The following is a 16,558-nucleotide window of genomic DNA, read 5'->3' on the forward strand; positions in this document are numbered from 1 at the left end:
TTCCTGAGGCGGAGGCTCCCTCTGAAGCCCAGGCTGGAATGCAGTGGCACAAGCTCGGCTCACTGCAAACTCTGCCTCCCAGGTTCAAGCGACTCTCTTGCCTCAGCCTCCCAAGTAGTTAGGATTACAGGCGCCCACCACCTTGCCTGGCTAATCTTTGTATTTTTAGTAGACATGGGGTTTCAACATGTTGGTCAGGCTGGTCTCGAACTCCGGATCTCAAGTGATCCACCTGCCTTAGCCTCCCAAAGTGCTGGAATTACAGGTGTGAGCCACCACGCCTGGCATCTTTGTATTTTTAGTAGACAGTTTCATCATGTTGGTCGGGCTGGTCTCCAACTCCTGAGCTCAAGCGATCCCCATGCCTCAGCCTCCCAAATTGCTGGGATTACAGGCATGAGCCACTGCGCCTGGCCTCTAGAAACTTATACAGTGCAACTGACGTGTTACCAGCCTTTACTGTTCTGACAGCTCCAGTAGCTGGGGGAGACCCCCACTTAGAGGAGAAGGAAAAAAAGCGTATTATCCATCCAGCTCGACAGAGCAGCCAAATCTGCTCTGCTGTGGGGTGAAGCTGCACTGCTGACAGCCCTCCTGGCTTGGACCCAAGACTCCTAGGCACCCCAGGGGATGTCTGTCAAACTCCTTCCCAAACCCCTGCAATTACACGATCCACCTGCAGGGGGCAGCTCACCAGCTCCCAGGATCTGAGACAGGCTAGGGAGAGGGCAGAGGCCACTGTGGGAAAAACAATTCCACACCCAGAAGGCATCAACAAGCACAAACACTCCACAGCGGCCAGGGGTCAAAGGTGTCCCGTGGTCATCTGAACAATCTCCCCGTTTCCCCACACCCTGCCCGATGAGTCCTTCCTGGGTGGAGGCCCTGGCTTGGCCGCTGCAACCTTCCTCCCCATACCAGTACTTACTTGAACTCTGCTTAAATCCAGTGGCTGAGTGGACGATGACATTCAGAAACCCATAGAGCCCCGGAGACTCATCATCTGCACAAGAGACCAAAGAGGTGAGCTTCTGTTGTCCCGGGAAAGGGAGGCAGGTGACAAGCTAACTTTGCTTCAGAATCAACCATCCGGTGGACACCACGTGGCTGCCATCTGCCCAGCACAAGGCAAGCCAGTGTCATGGGCCAAAAACATACCCATCATGATTTCTGTCTTGGGGACCTCAGGATCCAGTTGGTTTCACAACACAGGCAAACCAGTGACCCAAAGTATAATAAGGTTCCAAGGACAGCAGAGGGGGTCGGGGTGACGTGGGATGTGAGTGGGGTGATGTGAGTGGGGTGTGTGTGGACACATGTGCATAGCATATGCTATGTGTGTGACTGAGCACACGTGCAACAGTGAATGCAAAACTCAGCTTGACCAAAAGTGCCGGCTGGCAGGTAGCTGGAGGAGAGGAGGGCTGGGAGGACGGGCGTGGGGCCAGATCCAAGGCACACAGCATCTGAGGAGCATCTGCTGCAGCCTCCTGACTAGGAATAGAAGCTGTGCATCTCCTCAACCACCCAGCAGCAGCCACTCAGGGAGAAACCACTCCTAACCCACCTCGTCCACTCCTGGGAGGAGACAAGAGGCCCTAATAAGCACAGCTCTTCCTTCCGAACCAAAGTCCACTAGTCCCAACAAAAGTGCTAACAGGAAGAGGGGATCAGCCTTCGGGTAGCTGCCTGCCCTCCCTACAGGTGCCCTGTACACAGGAGGGCAGGCCCACCTTCCTTGTTGATGGTCAGTGGAATGCTGTGGACGGTCTGGAGTTTCACACACGAGTTGGTCAGCATCTGCAGCTCCACAGATGTCAGGGAAAAGCTTTTGAAACCTGGGAGGTTGGAAAAGAGGTGCACCAACTGGTCAGTCTGCTCCTTGGCCCTCTGGCTCCTCCCGCTGGACCCCCACCACACCCTGGGGAAGGGGCATGGCAAGAACTGGTGCCAGGGTTGAGGGCTCAGGAGAGGGCAGTTGGCTCCCAAGTGCAGTGCTGGTCTGGCAGCAGAGCGAGGTGTGGCCTTGGAGAGCCCAGGCCTGCAGAAGTCTTAGCATGAGACTTACAAACACACACGTCCCACGCTACCTATGCACAGCCACACGGCAGGTCTGAGAATGAGCGGCTGGACTGGGAGCACCTCCCTGTGAGGTCTCCCAGACAGCAGCATGGCTCTGCCCCTCCTCTGCTAACACAGGCCCTGTTTCTCCACCAGGTGAGGAAAAGGGGCTTATTTCTGGGCATAATGCTAAACAGGCTACAGAGGCTGCCACTCTGGAAATGGCTGGGGCTCCCATGTTATGACAGGAAATCCTGGAACACAAGCACTGGCAGGGCTGCCCGGAGATCCGTGTTCCTCCAGGCCACGGTGGCATTGGGAGCTGAGATGTGGCTCTGCATAGGTGAGAATGATGAGCCTGAGGGCGCAGGAGGTCAGGCCAGGCCAGAGGTATGCAGAGCCCCAGCCCAGCATCCCTGTGAAATACGCTGCTTTGCAGGAGATGGCCCACAGCTGTGGGAGGACCAGGCCACCTGGATGCAGTGCTCAGCCCAGCTCCCCCTGCAAGAGGGACAGTGGCACACAAGAGTCCCAGTGGGAAGACCTTGGTAAGGATGGCATGTGAATCCCAAACCTCCAAGGAGGGAACCGGGTCTGCCTTCCCCACTGACACTGCCAGGCAGGAGCTGAAGGAAGGAGCACCCTGACAGAGGGAAGTGCCCAGAGAAGGAAGGGGCTGCCCCAGACAGGCGGGAGTGCCCCTGTGCTGAGAGCTAGCCACCCTGGCCATATCAACAGGGCAGTGGGGCCACCACACTGTGGTTGCCCAAGTGGGCCGGGAGCAGATGAGGGGAAATGGGGTGGTGGCAGGGTCCCAGAAAGGCCTAGGGGGCAGGCCAGGGGTGGGGTGTATGGGCAGCGGGCTGGGGGCGGATGGCAGGGGTGTGTGTAGGGGCGGGTGTGGAATCAGGAAAGGGCCTGGGGAAGGGGGATCACAGGGCAGTGGGGAAATGAGTGCCCATAGGCAGGCGGGGAGACAAGAGGCCTGGGGGCCTATCAGGGCGGCTATCTCCAATGCAACACTTCACTTGGATAAAACCCCTCAAAATAAAAAAGAAGGTTTAAAATCACAGGAGCTGCCAGCCTGGCCCTAATGTTTTGAAGCCCAGACCTTCTCGGGACAGAGGATACTCACACTTCTTCTGCTGCTCCCGGATGTTCTCCCTCCACTCTGCACGCTCATAGTCAGAGGAGATCAGAAACGTGTAACTCTAGGGTGGGCGAGAAGAACACACTCAGTTATCTCCACCCTGGCTACGCAAATGCCTGGTAGGCCCAGGGCACCTTAGAGCACACAACTCATCCCTCCAGCGGCTGGAGCCCCGTGGCCAGGTGTGCTCACGGCCTGGCATGTCGCTTCCGGTACTCCCTACCCTTCCTGCCAGCTGGATGCCACAGCACCCGTCGCACAAGCTCTCACCTGAACCACATGGGTCAGGGTGTGATGCTGGCAGAGGGGCACAGCTTAGGGACATGGAGGTGACCAGGTGGGATCTGCAGAGGTGAAGATTAATCCAGACCTGACCTCCTGCATTCAACCCACAAGCCCCACCAGCAGAGCCCACCAGCAGCCTCTCCCGGCCAGGCTAGAAAACAAGCCATTCTGGGCGTTGACAGATACGTGTTGACAGGAGGGAGAGGCCCAGGTTACAGATGGCAGCAGGAGCCAGACTCAGGACAGAAGATGCGTCTCTGGCCCTCAAGGTCCCGGGACAGCATCCCTGTACCAAGGGCCAGGTCTGCACCTGCTAGGCTCCCCTGCCCTATACCCTCCCTGGAGACCCTGCCCACTCCCAGTTGTGGAAGCTGAGCCAGCTGCCACTCAACCTGGGGGCTACGGCCCAAAGCCCCAGACAAGGGAATGAGTATGCTTGCATGCACCATGCTGGACAAGCCTCTCTCAGTGTGGGGTGCGTCCAAGTGAAAACGCGCTGCCATGAGGCAGTCAGGAGCCCATCCCAGGCCGGGAGAGCAGGAGGGGCCAGCACAGCAGGCACTCACCTTGCCATTGCGGCTGTGCACCCTGAAGGCCATGCTGGGAGACATGAGCAGCAGCAGCGACTCCTGCTCCGACAGCTTCTTCTTCAGCCTCTCCGTGGCCTTGCTGCCCTTGTTCGCCCTCTGCGGGGAGATGCCACAGCCTCACCTTCCCATTCCAGCACCCCACACAACCCACTCCCACTCCATCCATCCCCACCCACTAGCTGCATTCAGCCTGCACAGGGCGAGAATCTCATCTCTCCACTCAGCATAGCCCAGGGCCCCAGACCGCAGTTGCTGGTGGCCTTTGGAGGACAGAAACAGTCTTTTTACAGGGTGAAGGCATGGCACAAGCTGCAGGACATGCTCAGTAAACCTTTTTTATAGGAATTAAGTCTTCCCTCTCACAAGGGCGGAGAGAAGAGACTTTTACAAACATCCCTGCCTTTCATTTTCCCAAATTCAGACAATGTCCAGGAGGCCGTTGTGACGTAGAGGATCCCTCACCCCCTTCCTAACCCAACTAGGTTTCAGCATCGGGCCCCCTGGGCACGTTTGTGGAGGTCTCAGCAGAAGGCCAGACGACTGTCAACAGAACCTGGATGGGAAGGCCCTTCCTACGCTGAGCTGCGTGTTTCACTCTAGAAGCCACTATCCCTGGGGAGGAGAAAACTGTGCTGCCTGTCACCAGGTAGGGCCCCATCCTATCCCATCCCCCAAAGAGCTGAACATGGAGAATGCAACAGTAACAGTCAATAGGCCTCAGCTGCCCTGAGCACTGGCTCCCACTCTGTGTGGGGACACCCTACCTTGGAGGTCACAGTCCCACAAGGATGAACAATAGAATGTTCACCCCAGTCTCGAAGCTCCCTGTGTTCCTAAGTGTGCTGGGTTTGGGTACAGCAGGCTGGGCAGCTGGGCAAGGGCTGAGGAACTCCTGTCCTGCTGCATCCACCCTACCTGGGCATCCCTGGACCCAGGCCTAATCTTCTTGCCACCCGCTTCCTCTGGCCTGGCTAACCTTTGATTGAGGGGCTCATCCTTGCCATTTTTACAGTCTTCAAACATCTCTGGGAAAAACCAAGCGCCAGTAGTCCTGAACACCTGGCGGGGTGGCACTCTCACCTGGGCCTGGCCCACATCAGGGTAGCTTGTATGGGGGACAGCCAGCACCTCCCCCAGCCCTGCATCCTGGACTACTCCAAGCCCTCCACTGTCTGGCTGTGACTTTCTCTCTGGTGACTTGGTACTTCACCCGTGTAATGGAACCACACAGCAAAGGACGCAGCCTGGGTATCAGGAGACCACACACTGGAACAGCTCAAGCCCGTGGCCAGAGGTGAGAACCCAGAAGCCTCTCTCCCGCCCAGCTGACTGAGCTCCCGCGTTCCTGCTGCTTCCTTAAAAGGACCATCCAGGCATTCGCCTGTGAACTTAAAAGGGATCACACCCTGTTCCATTATAAACACTGCTAGCTGTCATGTGCACGCTCTCTCTCTCTCTCTGACTCTTCATTTCTGCCTTGTGTGACCCAGGGACAGAAGACTGCCCTCCCTACCCAAAACCTGTAGGTGAAATCTCTGAACTTGTTTCGTATTGTGGTGGTGTGGTTCTGAAAAACTAGGAGGTGTTGGCTGAGGTTAAGTTTTCCCCGGGCATGCCAGTGAAAACACAAAATCAGGCTCCCAGTGCCACAGCAATGGTCAGGCAGGTGTAAACCGGACCCAGTTTAAACTTGCCAGTATAAACAAGTTTCTCTCGAGAGGGACCCCTGGTCACAGGTCGGACAACTAAGTATGAGGCGGTCCACCAGGTGCAGGAAGTATCCCGTGAAAGGCACATTGTAGAGACCACGACCAGTTCCCTTCGTTTTTCTGGAGGGCTGGATTGGCAGCCGCTCTGGTATGGGGCTCCCCACTGAGCTGGGGGTTCTCAGAACAACTGGGCACCTACCTGTGCCCAGATGCCAGCCCTCCGAGAGCTGAGAGCTTAGAGGGGTCCCAGAGACCAGACCTGGGGACCAGAGGCCTGATGGAGAAAGCACCCACTGGCCGGGTGCAGGGGCTGCTGCCCATTCAGACCACACTGAACCCGGCCCTCGCTCCCCTGGCGTGCACCTTCTCTCTCTGGATGTCACTCTTGATCTGGGAGATCTTGATCTTCAAAGCATCCAGCTCCTCGTCCGGCACCAGGGGAATGTTGGGCACTGCCTCCGATTCGTCCACCATCTGGAAGCTGAGATCCGTGAGCGGAATGTACCATTTGCAGTCATACTGCTGGGTTTTGCTGGGGATGGGGAGAGAAGAACGTTCACATGCAGTTCCGGCTGCCTTCCGTGGTTGATGTCACTGCTGTCAAGAGGCCAAGAGCCCATGTTCCTGGCCATACATGGTTTACCTGACCCAAAACCCAGCACGTGTTCCATGGAACAGACTGGGAAGAGGCCACTGGCAGGCGCTGGGATTCCTGGGAACTGTGATTCCTGGGAACAGACACTCTGAACATGTGACCACAGGCCCCAGGCATCTCAGGAGTCTAGATCCACCTTATCCTGAGCTGGCCCTAAGGTTGCAGGCTCATGTGGGAGCACATCAAGGCTGCACAATGACAGGACAGGACTGAAATCCACCCCCAGGGCCGCAGAGTTTGAGGGACTACAGATCTAGCTGGTCATCCCCTCACGTGACAGAAGGGGGAACTAAGGCTGTCCTCTGAGTTGACTGATTAAACCCACTCAGCAGGGAAACGGCAGGATGCAGGGAAGAGCCCCGTGCTGGTCCTTCCCAACATGGCCCTCTTTGCTCCATTCCAACCTGGTGCAACCTGGGTGAATCCAATCCCTGGAGGGAGGAGGGGAACGTGTGCAGGCCTGTGCCGAGAATAACTTAGAAGCCACCACCAGGCTCGGGGAGACAAGGGGCAGTCACCACCCAGCACTGCATGCAGCCCCTGACCTCACGCTTCCCGGATAGGTCCCGAGGTAACCTTTCTGCAATGGTGCCGGAAGCCATGGTCGGGTTTACCCCTCACTACGGGAGTCAAAGCTGGTCACCATGATGCCTGATGACGTCTCCAGATTGCTAGTGACAATCTTTAACCTTGAGCCCGGCATTGTGCTCAAGTGGAGACGGAATGTAAAGAGAGGGCCCTCCATGTCCTGGAGCGTCAGGGGGAGGTCACCGCCGGGATGGGGGCCACATCGTCACTCACCCTCCGCTCTGCTTCTTGAGCTTGGTGCAGAGAAGCAGGTCGGTGAAGAGGAAGACGTGGCGCAGCTTGCGGGCCCCCTCCACCAGCTCCACCATGAAGCTGTCCTTCAGCAGCTGCCGGTGCTGCGGGCACAGGGAAGGCGGGGTCAGGGCAGCCTGGGGTGATGGGTGGGGTGTGCTCGGCCCTCCCAGCCCAGCAGGAGCAGGCTGACCCAGAGACTTTCTCTCCCTGGGAAGATTTCCCTCTCTCCACATCTGACCATCACACCCACTTTCCAGAATGTTTTGTTCATCTCACAGTCCTGCTAACAGATCAGGGCTTATGTGTAACTTCTTTGTTCAGCAAATTTCCCAATCCCTCCTGTGTGTTCCACCTTTGGAAGAGGGTGGGAGGGTGGGGAGATGGGGAGGTAACGGCTGTGGGTCTGGAAGGGCACAGAGCCAAGCAAACAGTCTGCTGTGAAGATGGGTGATGGGAGGGCCTGCTTTAAACAGGGAAGCTAGTGGCAGTGGAGAGCCAGAATGGCAACAAGCCAGCTATGCCAGGAGCAGGTATTTCTGTAGAGGGACCATCGCAGGCACAGGCCCCTGTGGTGGGAAGAGATTGGTGCTCGAGGTAAAGATGGGGCAGTATGGTCTATGGGTGGAGATGGGCCCAGTGCACTCTGAAAAGTGGCAGCCCTCAAGGTCACAGCAAGGGTTGGGCCTGGTTCTGAGGGCAGCAGGAACTGGGGGTCTCACATCTGGAACTCCTAGTCCTCCCAACTAGCAGGATGGATAGGGTCCCCGGTGTGCAGGGGCTGCACCTCTGACACCTGCCTGGATACCTGCGGCCTGAGAAGGGTTAAAGCAGAGTGCAGGTGGGCAGCACAGGGCAGGGGGCATAGGCTAATAAGCCACGTGCCTTTCTGCATCTTGGTCTGCATCTGAAAGGCAAGGGTAGGTCCTTCTTGCTCAACGGGCTGCTGAATGGGCATGTCTAGGTAAGTCACCCATGTCTGGTACCTCACAGGGTTGGGCGCTGTACCAAGGGCACAGGGATAGGATGAGAGGCTGTCGCAGCAAGCCTTCCCCATGTTGGGACCAGTGCACGAGCACATCGCCTGAATTATTTGATCCAGTCCCTACAACAGGCTTAGGCAGGTCCTTAAAGAGAAAACTGAGCTTCAGCGAGGTACACCCTCTGTTCCAGGTGGCGCAGAAAGCGAGGGGCAACATTCACAGGCCTCTACCCTCAGGAGCCCACAACCTCGTGGGAGAGAGACCAAGTGTTTAGTGGGCACCCAGCCCACCTGGTCTCAGGAAAGGCTCACTGGGAGGACGACCCCTGCCCTGCACTGAGAGCCAGAAGCGTCTGCAGGGGAGGCACATACAACAGAGGGTGTGAAAACCCAGTGTCTCCCCGCAGGCGGTGCACCTGTCCCCACCTCGAGAAGTGAGGAGGCCCTGTACTCTCAGGGAGCCAGGCTGGTCCTAGAGTCAGACCAGGGGCCTCGCCCTGCTGTCAGCTGCAGCCTGAGGTTCTTCTCCGGGAGCCTCTGTCTCTCTGAACTTCCCCGATTCTGGGGCCGGAGGCAGCAGAGCTCCCCACTGGCAAGTACAGCCTGGGCCAGGCCTCCGACACTCTCAGGGTGGAGGCTTCATGTCACCATCATAAGCAGCTTGGCTCACGACAGCCAGCTGGCTCTTGTGAGGGGGAACCAATGACTTACGCAGGGGCCGCTGGTGCCCATAAGTGGAAGGGTAGGAAGACTGCCGGCGTGCCAAGGCCATGACTCATCGGCACTCACCCATACCCCGCCTGCCGCCTGGTGACAGCACCCACGGGAAGCAAGAAACTGCATGTGCACCTGGAGAAACATCATGTAGAGCTGGAGCGCTGAAGCCAGGTAACCCAAACTGCTGCGTCTGCGGCGGGGACCAGGTCTGGGTAGGGTCCCAGGACACTGAGGTCCCTCTTGGCAGGGACACAGCAAACAGCCTCCTGGCCAAGGAGGAGGGGTCTCAGGCGCCTTCCCTCTGGGGGCAGTGGCGGGGCTGGATGGCAGGCTTCTCCATACAAAGGCACTGAGCTTCTCGCCATCACCAGCAGAGGGCACCCCATGCTCAGCTCAGAAGCCGCAGACCCAGCTCACTCTGCCTGCGGGCCAGAAATGCAGCTCCCTCTCCAGCAGAGGCTCCCCACAACTCACCTCTGGGGCACCCTCGGCCTTCGGCAAGGCCAGTGAGTGTCACACTGGGTGCCTGTAGCACCCACATGCCAGCATGCCACATTGAGAGGACACAGGCTTGACTGTGGGGAGGATGTGGTCCCACTGGGATGCGAGCTGCAGGCCTAGGAGGCTCGGACAGTGGACTCAGCTGGTTCTGAGCTACTCTTTTGATGCTGCCACAGTCTCCCCAAACCCCCACCCACCTGTGCAACTCTTATCTGAGAGAAGCCCGAAAGCCACAAGCACCCCAGCATGTCACAGCATCTTAGGCCCTGCTCTGCAGTCCCTCTCACCTGGCCCCTGCCCTCCCAGCCCACACAGCACCAGTGCATAGCTGGCAGGCCCACATGGTGTGGCGTATGTCACTCCCTGCCCAGGAGATGTCCCTCTCAGAAGCGCTCAGCAACTTGGTCCCCGGCCTGGAATACAGGACAGTTGGCCTTGAAATCAGCACAGGCTTCCCACATAGCCCACCCGAGTCATCCTCCAGGGCACACGGCAAGGGTGGGCCGGGGTCACAATCCTGACTGCATCTCAAAGCTGGCATAAGGCCACGTGGCTAGAAACCACTGTCCCCAATGCTCAGCATCTCACCTAGGGCAAACACTCCCAGCTGGAGCTGTGGGACAGAGAGGGCCAGGACCTCAACGGCCCAGGACAGGGACAGCCCCACACTTTGGAGAGCTGGCTTGCTGGCGCTGTGGGAGCCTGTGTGTGAGAAGGGCACAGGGGAAGATCCTATGTGTTCTGTGTCTGCGTCTCTGTGTGTCCCTTTGTGCATCTCCATGTCTCTGGGTGTGTTCATTCTCGTGTGAGTGTGAGCGCCTGAGCGTGTCCTCATGCATGGAACCCCACACAGGCCTGTGGCCTGGGTAGGTGAGTGCCCGGGTGTCTCACTGTGTGTGTCTCCATGTTTCTATGTGAGTGTATTTCCAGGCAAGGGCAAGTCCCTGTGCGTGTCAGGCCTGTGTGTGTCCTGGTGCAAGTAACCCCGTGTGGGCGTGGGTCCCCGTGTGTGCTGCGGGGCAGGGCAGGGCAGTGGGACAGCAGGCCCCAGCTGGCAGGACAACACTCCCCTTGGGGAGCCCCCCAACATCCCAGGTGGGAAACACCAGCTGGAAGAAACACCACCTGTCTCCGTGAACAACTAAAATCATCATCCCCACAGGAGCCCCCAGAAAGCAAGGGCGGCCAGGACAGCCTGCATCTTCACTGTCACTGGCCTTCAGGAAGGCCAGTCCGGAAGAAGCACACTGTTAAGACTGAAAGTTTCTGTCCCCCTCAGAATTCATGCTGAGGCCCTAACTCCAACGGGCTGGTATCTGGAGGTGGGGCCTTTGCAAGGTGAGTAGGTACAGACGAACCCACAGGATGGGGTGAGTGTCCCCATAAGAAGAAAGACAGGTCCTTTTCTCTCTCCATGTCCACTCCCAGGAAGGCCATGTGAGGATACAGGGGGATGGCAGCCGTGCTTCTTACTGCCCTCACCAGAACCTGACCCTGCTGGCACCCTGGCCCTGGATCTCCAGCCTCCAGAACTGTGAGAGGTAAAGGCCTGTGTGTGGGCCTCCCAGCAGACAGTGCTTTGTTACAGCAGCCTGAACCGACCACGACATGCTCCAGCAATCAGAGACCACGGCTCCATGGAGATGCTGGAAATCTTCCCCAGGTACAAGAACTGCAGTTTGATCATCAACAAATCAGCAGGGCCTTGACTGGTGGGACAAGGAAAAGTTGCCAAAGATGCCCACGCAGCAGCTGAGAAAGTGGAGAAGGAAGACGGCCCAAGTGAAGACCAAGGTGGAGCTGTCAGCTGCTGGCTGGTGGGGGGGGCCCTGAAGGCAGCCAGTGGCCTCAGCCCCCACTACCCTGCCCCCAGAGCAAAGTGCACACCCCTGGAGACCTGGCTGAGTGCCACTGAACTGGCTGCCACTGCCTGTCAGTGGCCCTGTCTATGCAGAGATGTGGCAGACTCCAGAGGTTCGGCAGTGGGACCAGGAGCAACGAGGGTCACCAGGCAGGCCAATACACACTGCAGCCGAGAACGAGGTCAAGGGTCCTGCTCATCCTTCCCTCCCTCTCACTTGCTCTTGACTTGCCCTCCCTGCAGACTCTCTGGTCCCCAGGAAAGCCTCCCATGGCCAATCTGGCCCAGAAAGTTTCCTATGCCCTGAGAAACCCTATGCCAGGTGGAGGATAGGGCGGGGCCTGGGAAGAACAATGCTGGCTGATAGCCACAGTCAGGGTGGCTGGTAGCAGCTAGTATTTGCTGAGCTCTTTCTGGGTGCCAAGAAGGTGTGAAAAGAGCATGACGTAAAACATCTCATCTCACTCCACAGAACCCTCCCATGCAGCAGGCTCCAGCTTCACCACTGCCTGGAGAAGAAACAGCTCAGAGGTAAGCAACGTGCCCACGCTCCTGGAAGGAATTAGAACTTGGCCCAGACAAGTCGAGAACCCAAGCTTTGTTTGCCAATGTTTATGAAGGGCCCAGAAAGGCCTAGCTCTCGACATAGGCACTAGCCTTGCCATTACAGCTTCTGTTTGGTGTCCAGTGGAGCTGAGAACCCCACCCATCCCGTCTTCACCTCTGGGGTGGGCACCTCCCTCTCCGTAGCACCCCTGCAAACTTTGCCAAGAGGTTCTGGCTTCTCCAACAGTTTTCCAACTCTTTTTTTTTTTTGAGACGGAATTTCACTCTGTTGCCCAGGCTGGAGTACAGAGTGCAATGGCGTGATCTTGGCTCATGGCCACCTCCACCTCACAGGTTCAAGCAATTCTCCTATCTCAGCCTCCCGAGTAGCTGGGATTATAGGCACATGCCACCACACCCAGCTAATTTTTGCATTTTTAGTGGAGACAGGGTTTCACCATGTTGGCCAGACTGGTCTCGAACTCCTAACCTCAAGTGATCCACCCGCCCTGGCCTCCCAAAGTGCTGGGATTACAGGTGTGAGCCACCATGCCCAGCCTGCTCTCCAACTCCTTAATCATCAACTGAAAGACCTTGGTTCTCCTCTGCCCGAGCCTCACCATCTCAGCCTCAAGCCTGCACTGGTGGTACTTCCCTGCTCTAGGGCCTTCCTGCAGCTCCCGTTTGGACTGCTGCCGGTGTTCTTCCTACAAGAGGGGCCTCTGGGATCCCAGGCAGAGAAAGGGTATTGGAGGTCATTGCCTGGCTGGCTCTTGGGAAACAAAACAGCCAAACTGGATCATCCACTATGCTGCGGAGCCCAAGCCGAGGGGGTGCTGAGCAGCACATGGTGCCAAGGCTCTGAGGAGACAGACAGGCAACCACGTGGGAAGTCACCCAGTAGTGGGGATCGGTTATCTAACTGTTAAGTTAATTCAGCTAAACAAATGAGCGCCACCCACCAGCCCTCAGAACCCAGGCCTGGAAAGAAACTGTGCCTGTGGGATCCTCTGATTCTGTTATTTTGGGGAGGCTAAGGAGGGCATTCTCCTGGCAGCACCTGTGGCTCATGGCCCCCAGGTGTGCTTGGGCCAGGATGCTGGGAAGCTGGAGCACCTGCTGGCCACCATTCAGCATCAGGGAGCCACCTGGAATGCAGCCCAAAGTCACTCTTCCCCAAAAAACACAGCCCTGGAGCCGTGTGATGTGGCTGAAAAGGGCCATGAGATTACAGGAGCCACAGTGAGGGTCTGGGGCTGGGGTGGCTGACCCTGCACAGAGCTCACATCTGGGCCTCTCCTCAATGCCAGACTTGCCCAGGCTCAGCAGGTAGCAATGGGCCACCTCCCAGGAGGCCCAGTAGTTACTGCAAGAGAACCTCGAAACACCCAGGCCGACAGAGGCAGCTTTCCTCTTGACATCAAATGCCAGGGAAGCCAGAAACAGCCCCAACCCCTTGACGCACTCCCAGCAGCAGCAGCAGCAGCAGCAGCAGCAGGGAATGGGGTAGTGTGCAGAGCTGAAAGGGACATCTCCTCCTCTTTCCTACCTCCAGGTAGTGCAGGCACAAGAGGATGGGTGGAAACGTCCTATTGGCTCACAGAGGAGTAAGGGAACCAGAGTAACACACCCGAGGGGCAGACAGGTGACCAGGGGGCCTGTGGCCTCACTCGCATCCTGGCTTAGCTACTTAGTGGCTGTGTGACTGTGGGCAAGACACTCAACCTCTCTGAGTCGCAGTTTCCTCATGTGTAAAAGGGAGATCATCTCTGACCCCAGAGTTGTCATGAGATCTCAGAGGCACGGTTCCTTTCTCCCTTTGAGAACTTGACACTCCATGGCATGTACCAAACTAAGAGATGGGCAGAAGAGAAAAGCTCAGGCCCCACCCCTGGCTGCAAATTCTAAGAGGAAGTAGCCTGGAGCTCCTGCCCCCCTTTCCTGGCTAGTGACGTCAGGGGAGCTTGCCCGTCACCTCCAACACAGATGGCGGCATGCAGGCAGGTCACCACCCCTCACTTTCATAAAGTCCCTCTCAGGCTGTGAAACCTTTTCAGTCTCAACACCCAGTGGAGGGGCCACGGACCCTGCATCATTGCCCTCAGAGAGCCCGGGCACCCAGGGAAGCAAAAGGGTGTCCCAAATCAGTACACTGTTAGCAGTGAGGGAGAGCGGAACCTGACGGGGCTTCGCCCATCCGGCATCTTTCTTTCTGCATCAAGGACTGCAAACCCATTGGGCAGTGCCAGAGGATAGTGAGGAACATGTCCAGGCTTGGAGTGCCCAACTGATTAGCAGCATCTGCCTCAGGAATGGCAGGGGCTGGGGCACAGCACAGGCATCTGTCTATCATCCTGGCTTAGCCACCATCAAGCCACCTCCCTTAACATGCCTCGGATAGAAAGCTCTGAATGAAGGGGTGCTGGTCAGACTCACAGTGACTTTTCTAGAGTCATTAGTCCTCCATCTTGCTTTGCAGTTGAGGCACCCAGGTGACCCCTCCTCTATGAGCAAATGCCCCTCCACCAGGGTGAGGTGCTGGGGAGGATGCAGATCCAGGCCCTTGCCTTTGTGAAGCGCCCAGCCCTTCTTTTTTTTTGAGACAGAGTCTCGCTCTGTTGCCCAGGCTGGAGTGCAGTGGCACGATCTTGGCTCACTGCAACCTCTGCCTCCCAGGTTCATGAGATTCTCCTTCCTCAGCCTCCCGAGCAGCTGGGACTGCAGGTGCCCACCACCACGCCCAGCTAATTTTTTTGTATTTTTAGTAGAGATGGGGTTTTAACCATGTTAGTCTGGATGGTCTTGAACTCCGAACCTTGTGATCCACCTGCCTCGCATCCCAAAGCACTGGGATTACAGAGGTGAGCCACTGTGCCCAGCCGCACCCAGCCCTTTTTAAATTACACTTCCTCCTTGGTGGTCCTGAGATGTGGCCATGGGTAAGCATGGAAGTCAGTCCCCATGGCGACGGATGCAGGAACGAGGGCCTGGGTGCCAACTTCTAGGCAACATGGCATTTTTCTCAGTTCCCCAAAGCAGTGGATTCCAATGATCCGAGCGCTGAGAAAGCCCTTCCTTTTCTCTAGGGATGCTAAATGGCAGCTGGAGTTGCAGGGAGCAGACTTGGCACAGGGGAAGCCATGGGAAAAAGGACGCCCACGGCCACCTCCCAGGAGGTCAGAGCGCTCATAAGAGAACAGTCGGTAGAAAAGAAAGAGCAGGCGTCTCAGGAGGGTAGGGCGAGCCTGGCAGGAACCCACCCAGCACATGGAGGCTTAGGAGAAGCAAACCCAACATCCACTTAGATCTGTGTGGACTGCCCACAGGTTTGTCACAGGTTTTCTCTCCTTCTGTGGCCCTGAGCCAGGGAAGAGAACCAGGGGCAGGGCCCGGTTGTTGCTCCAAGAAGCAAGATCTGATCCCCCACCACTCCCAGGTCCCAGCCACGGGATGATCAGCTGGGGAACACCTGCACTGCTCAACGCCTCCCCTGGGAGGTGCCACAGACCCACTTCCGCCTTCAAAGGGCTGAGATTGCCAAGGAGTCAACATGGATGGCCAGGACTGCCACTAAATCATACCCATTTGGGAGCCCAGGTGCCTAATGAGGTGGGGTCATGTTCCCATCCTGCTGCAAAGACAAGGAATAGGCCCAGCTGGGAGAAGCTCTAGGCCACCCAGTGGGTCGGTCCTCACGATGCTGGCATGGGACCCTGAGTCTGCCCAGCTCCAGGGCTTGGACAAGCTGGAGGGTGGAATGGAGCGGACAGCTCCTTCCTCCTCCATGCCCTTCCTGGGCCAGGCCCACCAGGAGAAACTTGACCAAGTCCCTCACTCCAGGTCAACTTTGATTAGACTCTGGGTACTCAGAGTACCATTCCCAAAGTGGTGTGCGGCAGAGGGGGCTGACAGCTGCCTGCCTGATGGCCCAGGGCAGGAGGAGCAAGCCCCATGTGCTGGGCAGGTCCACCCTATGGGGGCCCTGAGGACAGGGCCTGTGTCCTTGGCACAATGCCAACCACATGGCACACGAACAAGAAGAAAGAGTAGGAGACGGTCTTTTTGTTTTTTTTTTTTTTTTTTTTTGAGATGGAGTTTCACTCTGTCGCCCAGGCTAGAGTGCAGTGGTGAGATCTCGGCTCGCTGCAAACTCCGCCTCCTGGATTCAAGCGATTCACCTGCCTCAGCCTCTCGAGCAGCTGGGATTACAGGCACCTGCCACTGTGCCTGGCTAATTTTTGTATTTTTAGTAGAGACGGGGTTTCACCATGTTGGCCAGCCTGGTCTCGAATTCTTGATCTCATGATCCACCCGCCTAGGCCTCCCAAAGTGCTGGGATTACAGGCATAAGCCATGGTGCCCAGCCATGAGGTGGTTCGCAGAGGCAACTACAGTCAGGTTCATGCCCATTCTGTGTCCTGCCTGGGCCAGACAGCTCCTGTCCCTGCATGAGACCCCTGACGCCATGGGTCAGCTCCCCTCACCTCAGCGCTACTTCTGACAAAAGCTGCTCCCCCTGGACACCGGCTCCCCAGCTTGCACGCCTCGGCCATTCTCAGTAGCTGCTACCTGCCTGTGAATGAAACAGCCTCACTATGTGCCAGGCCCCGCCCAGGAAGGCTGAGAGCGGCACGGGCACAGGCCATCCCTGCTCATCGATGACGTGCACACAGAATACGTCA

At 57.3% G+C, this 16,558-nt stretch overlaps 1 protein-coding gene across 1 annotated transcript in view; it reads right to left on the reverse strand.

Moving 5' to 3' along the window:
- BCR (BCR activator of RhoGEF and GTPase) overlaps window positions 1-16,558 on the reverse strand; it is a 135,587-nt gene that overhangs the window by 24,220 nt on the left and 94,809 nt on the right. The window contains exons 9-14 of the mRNA XM_050746041.1: window positions 7,252-7,373; window positions 6,159-6,327; window positions 4,063-4,182; window positions 3,197-3,272; window positions 1,734-1,838; window positions 929-1,003 (exon numbers count right to left, since the gene is read on the reverse strand). Coding sequence (XP_050601998.1) covers window positions 929-1,003; window positions 1,734-1,838; window positions 3,197-3,272; window positions 4,063-4,182; window positions 6,159-6,327; window positions 7,252-7,373 — 667 coding nt within the window. The remainder of the gene's footprint in view (window positions 1-928; window positions 1,004-1,733; window positions 1,839-3,196; window positions 3,273-4,062; window positions 4,183-6,158; window positions 6,328-7,251; window positions 7,374-16,558) is intronic.

Source organism: Macaca thibetana, chromosome 10 (assembly GCF_024542745.1).
Source record: "Macaca thibetana thibetana isolate TM-01 chromosome 10, ASM2454274v1, whole genome shotgun sequence".
Lineage (NCBI taxonomy): Eukaryota > Metazoa > Chordata > Mammalia > Primates > Cercopithecidae > Macaca > Macaca thibetana.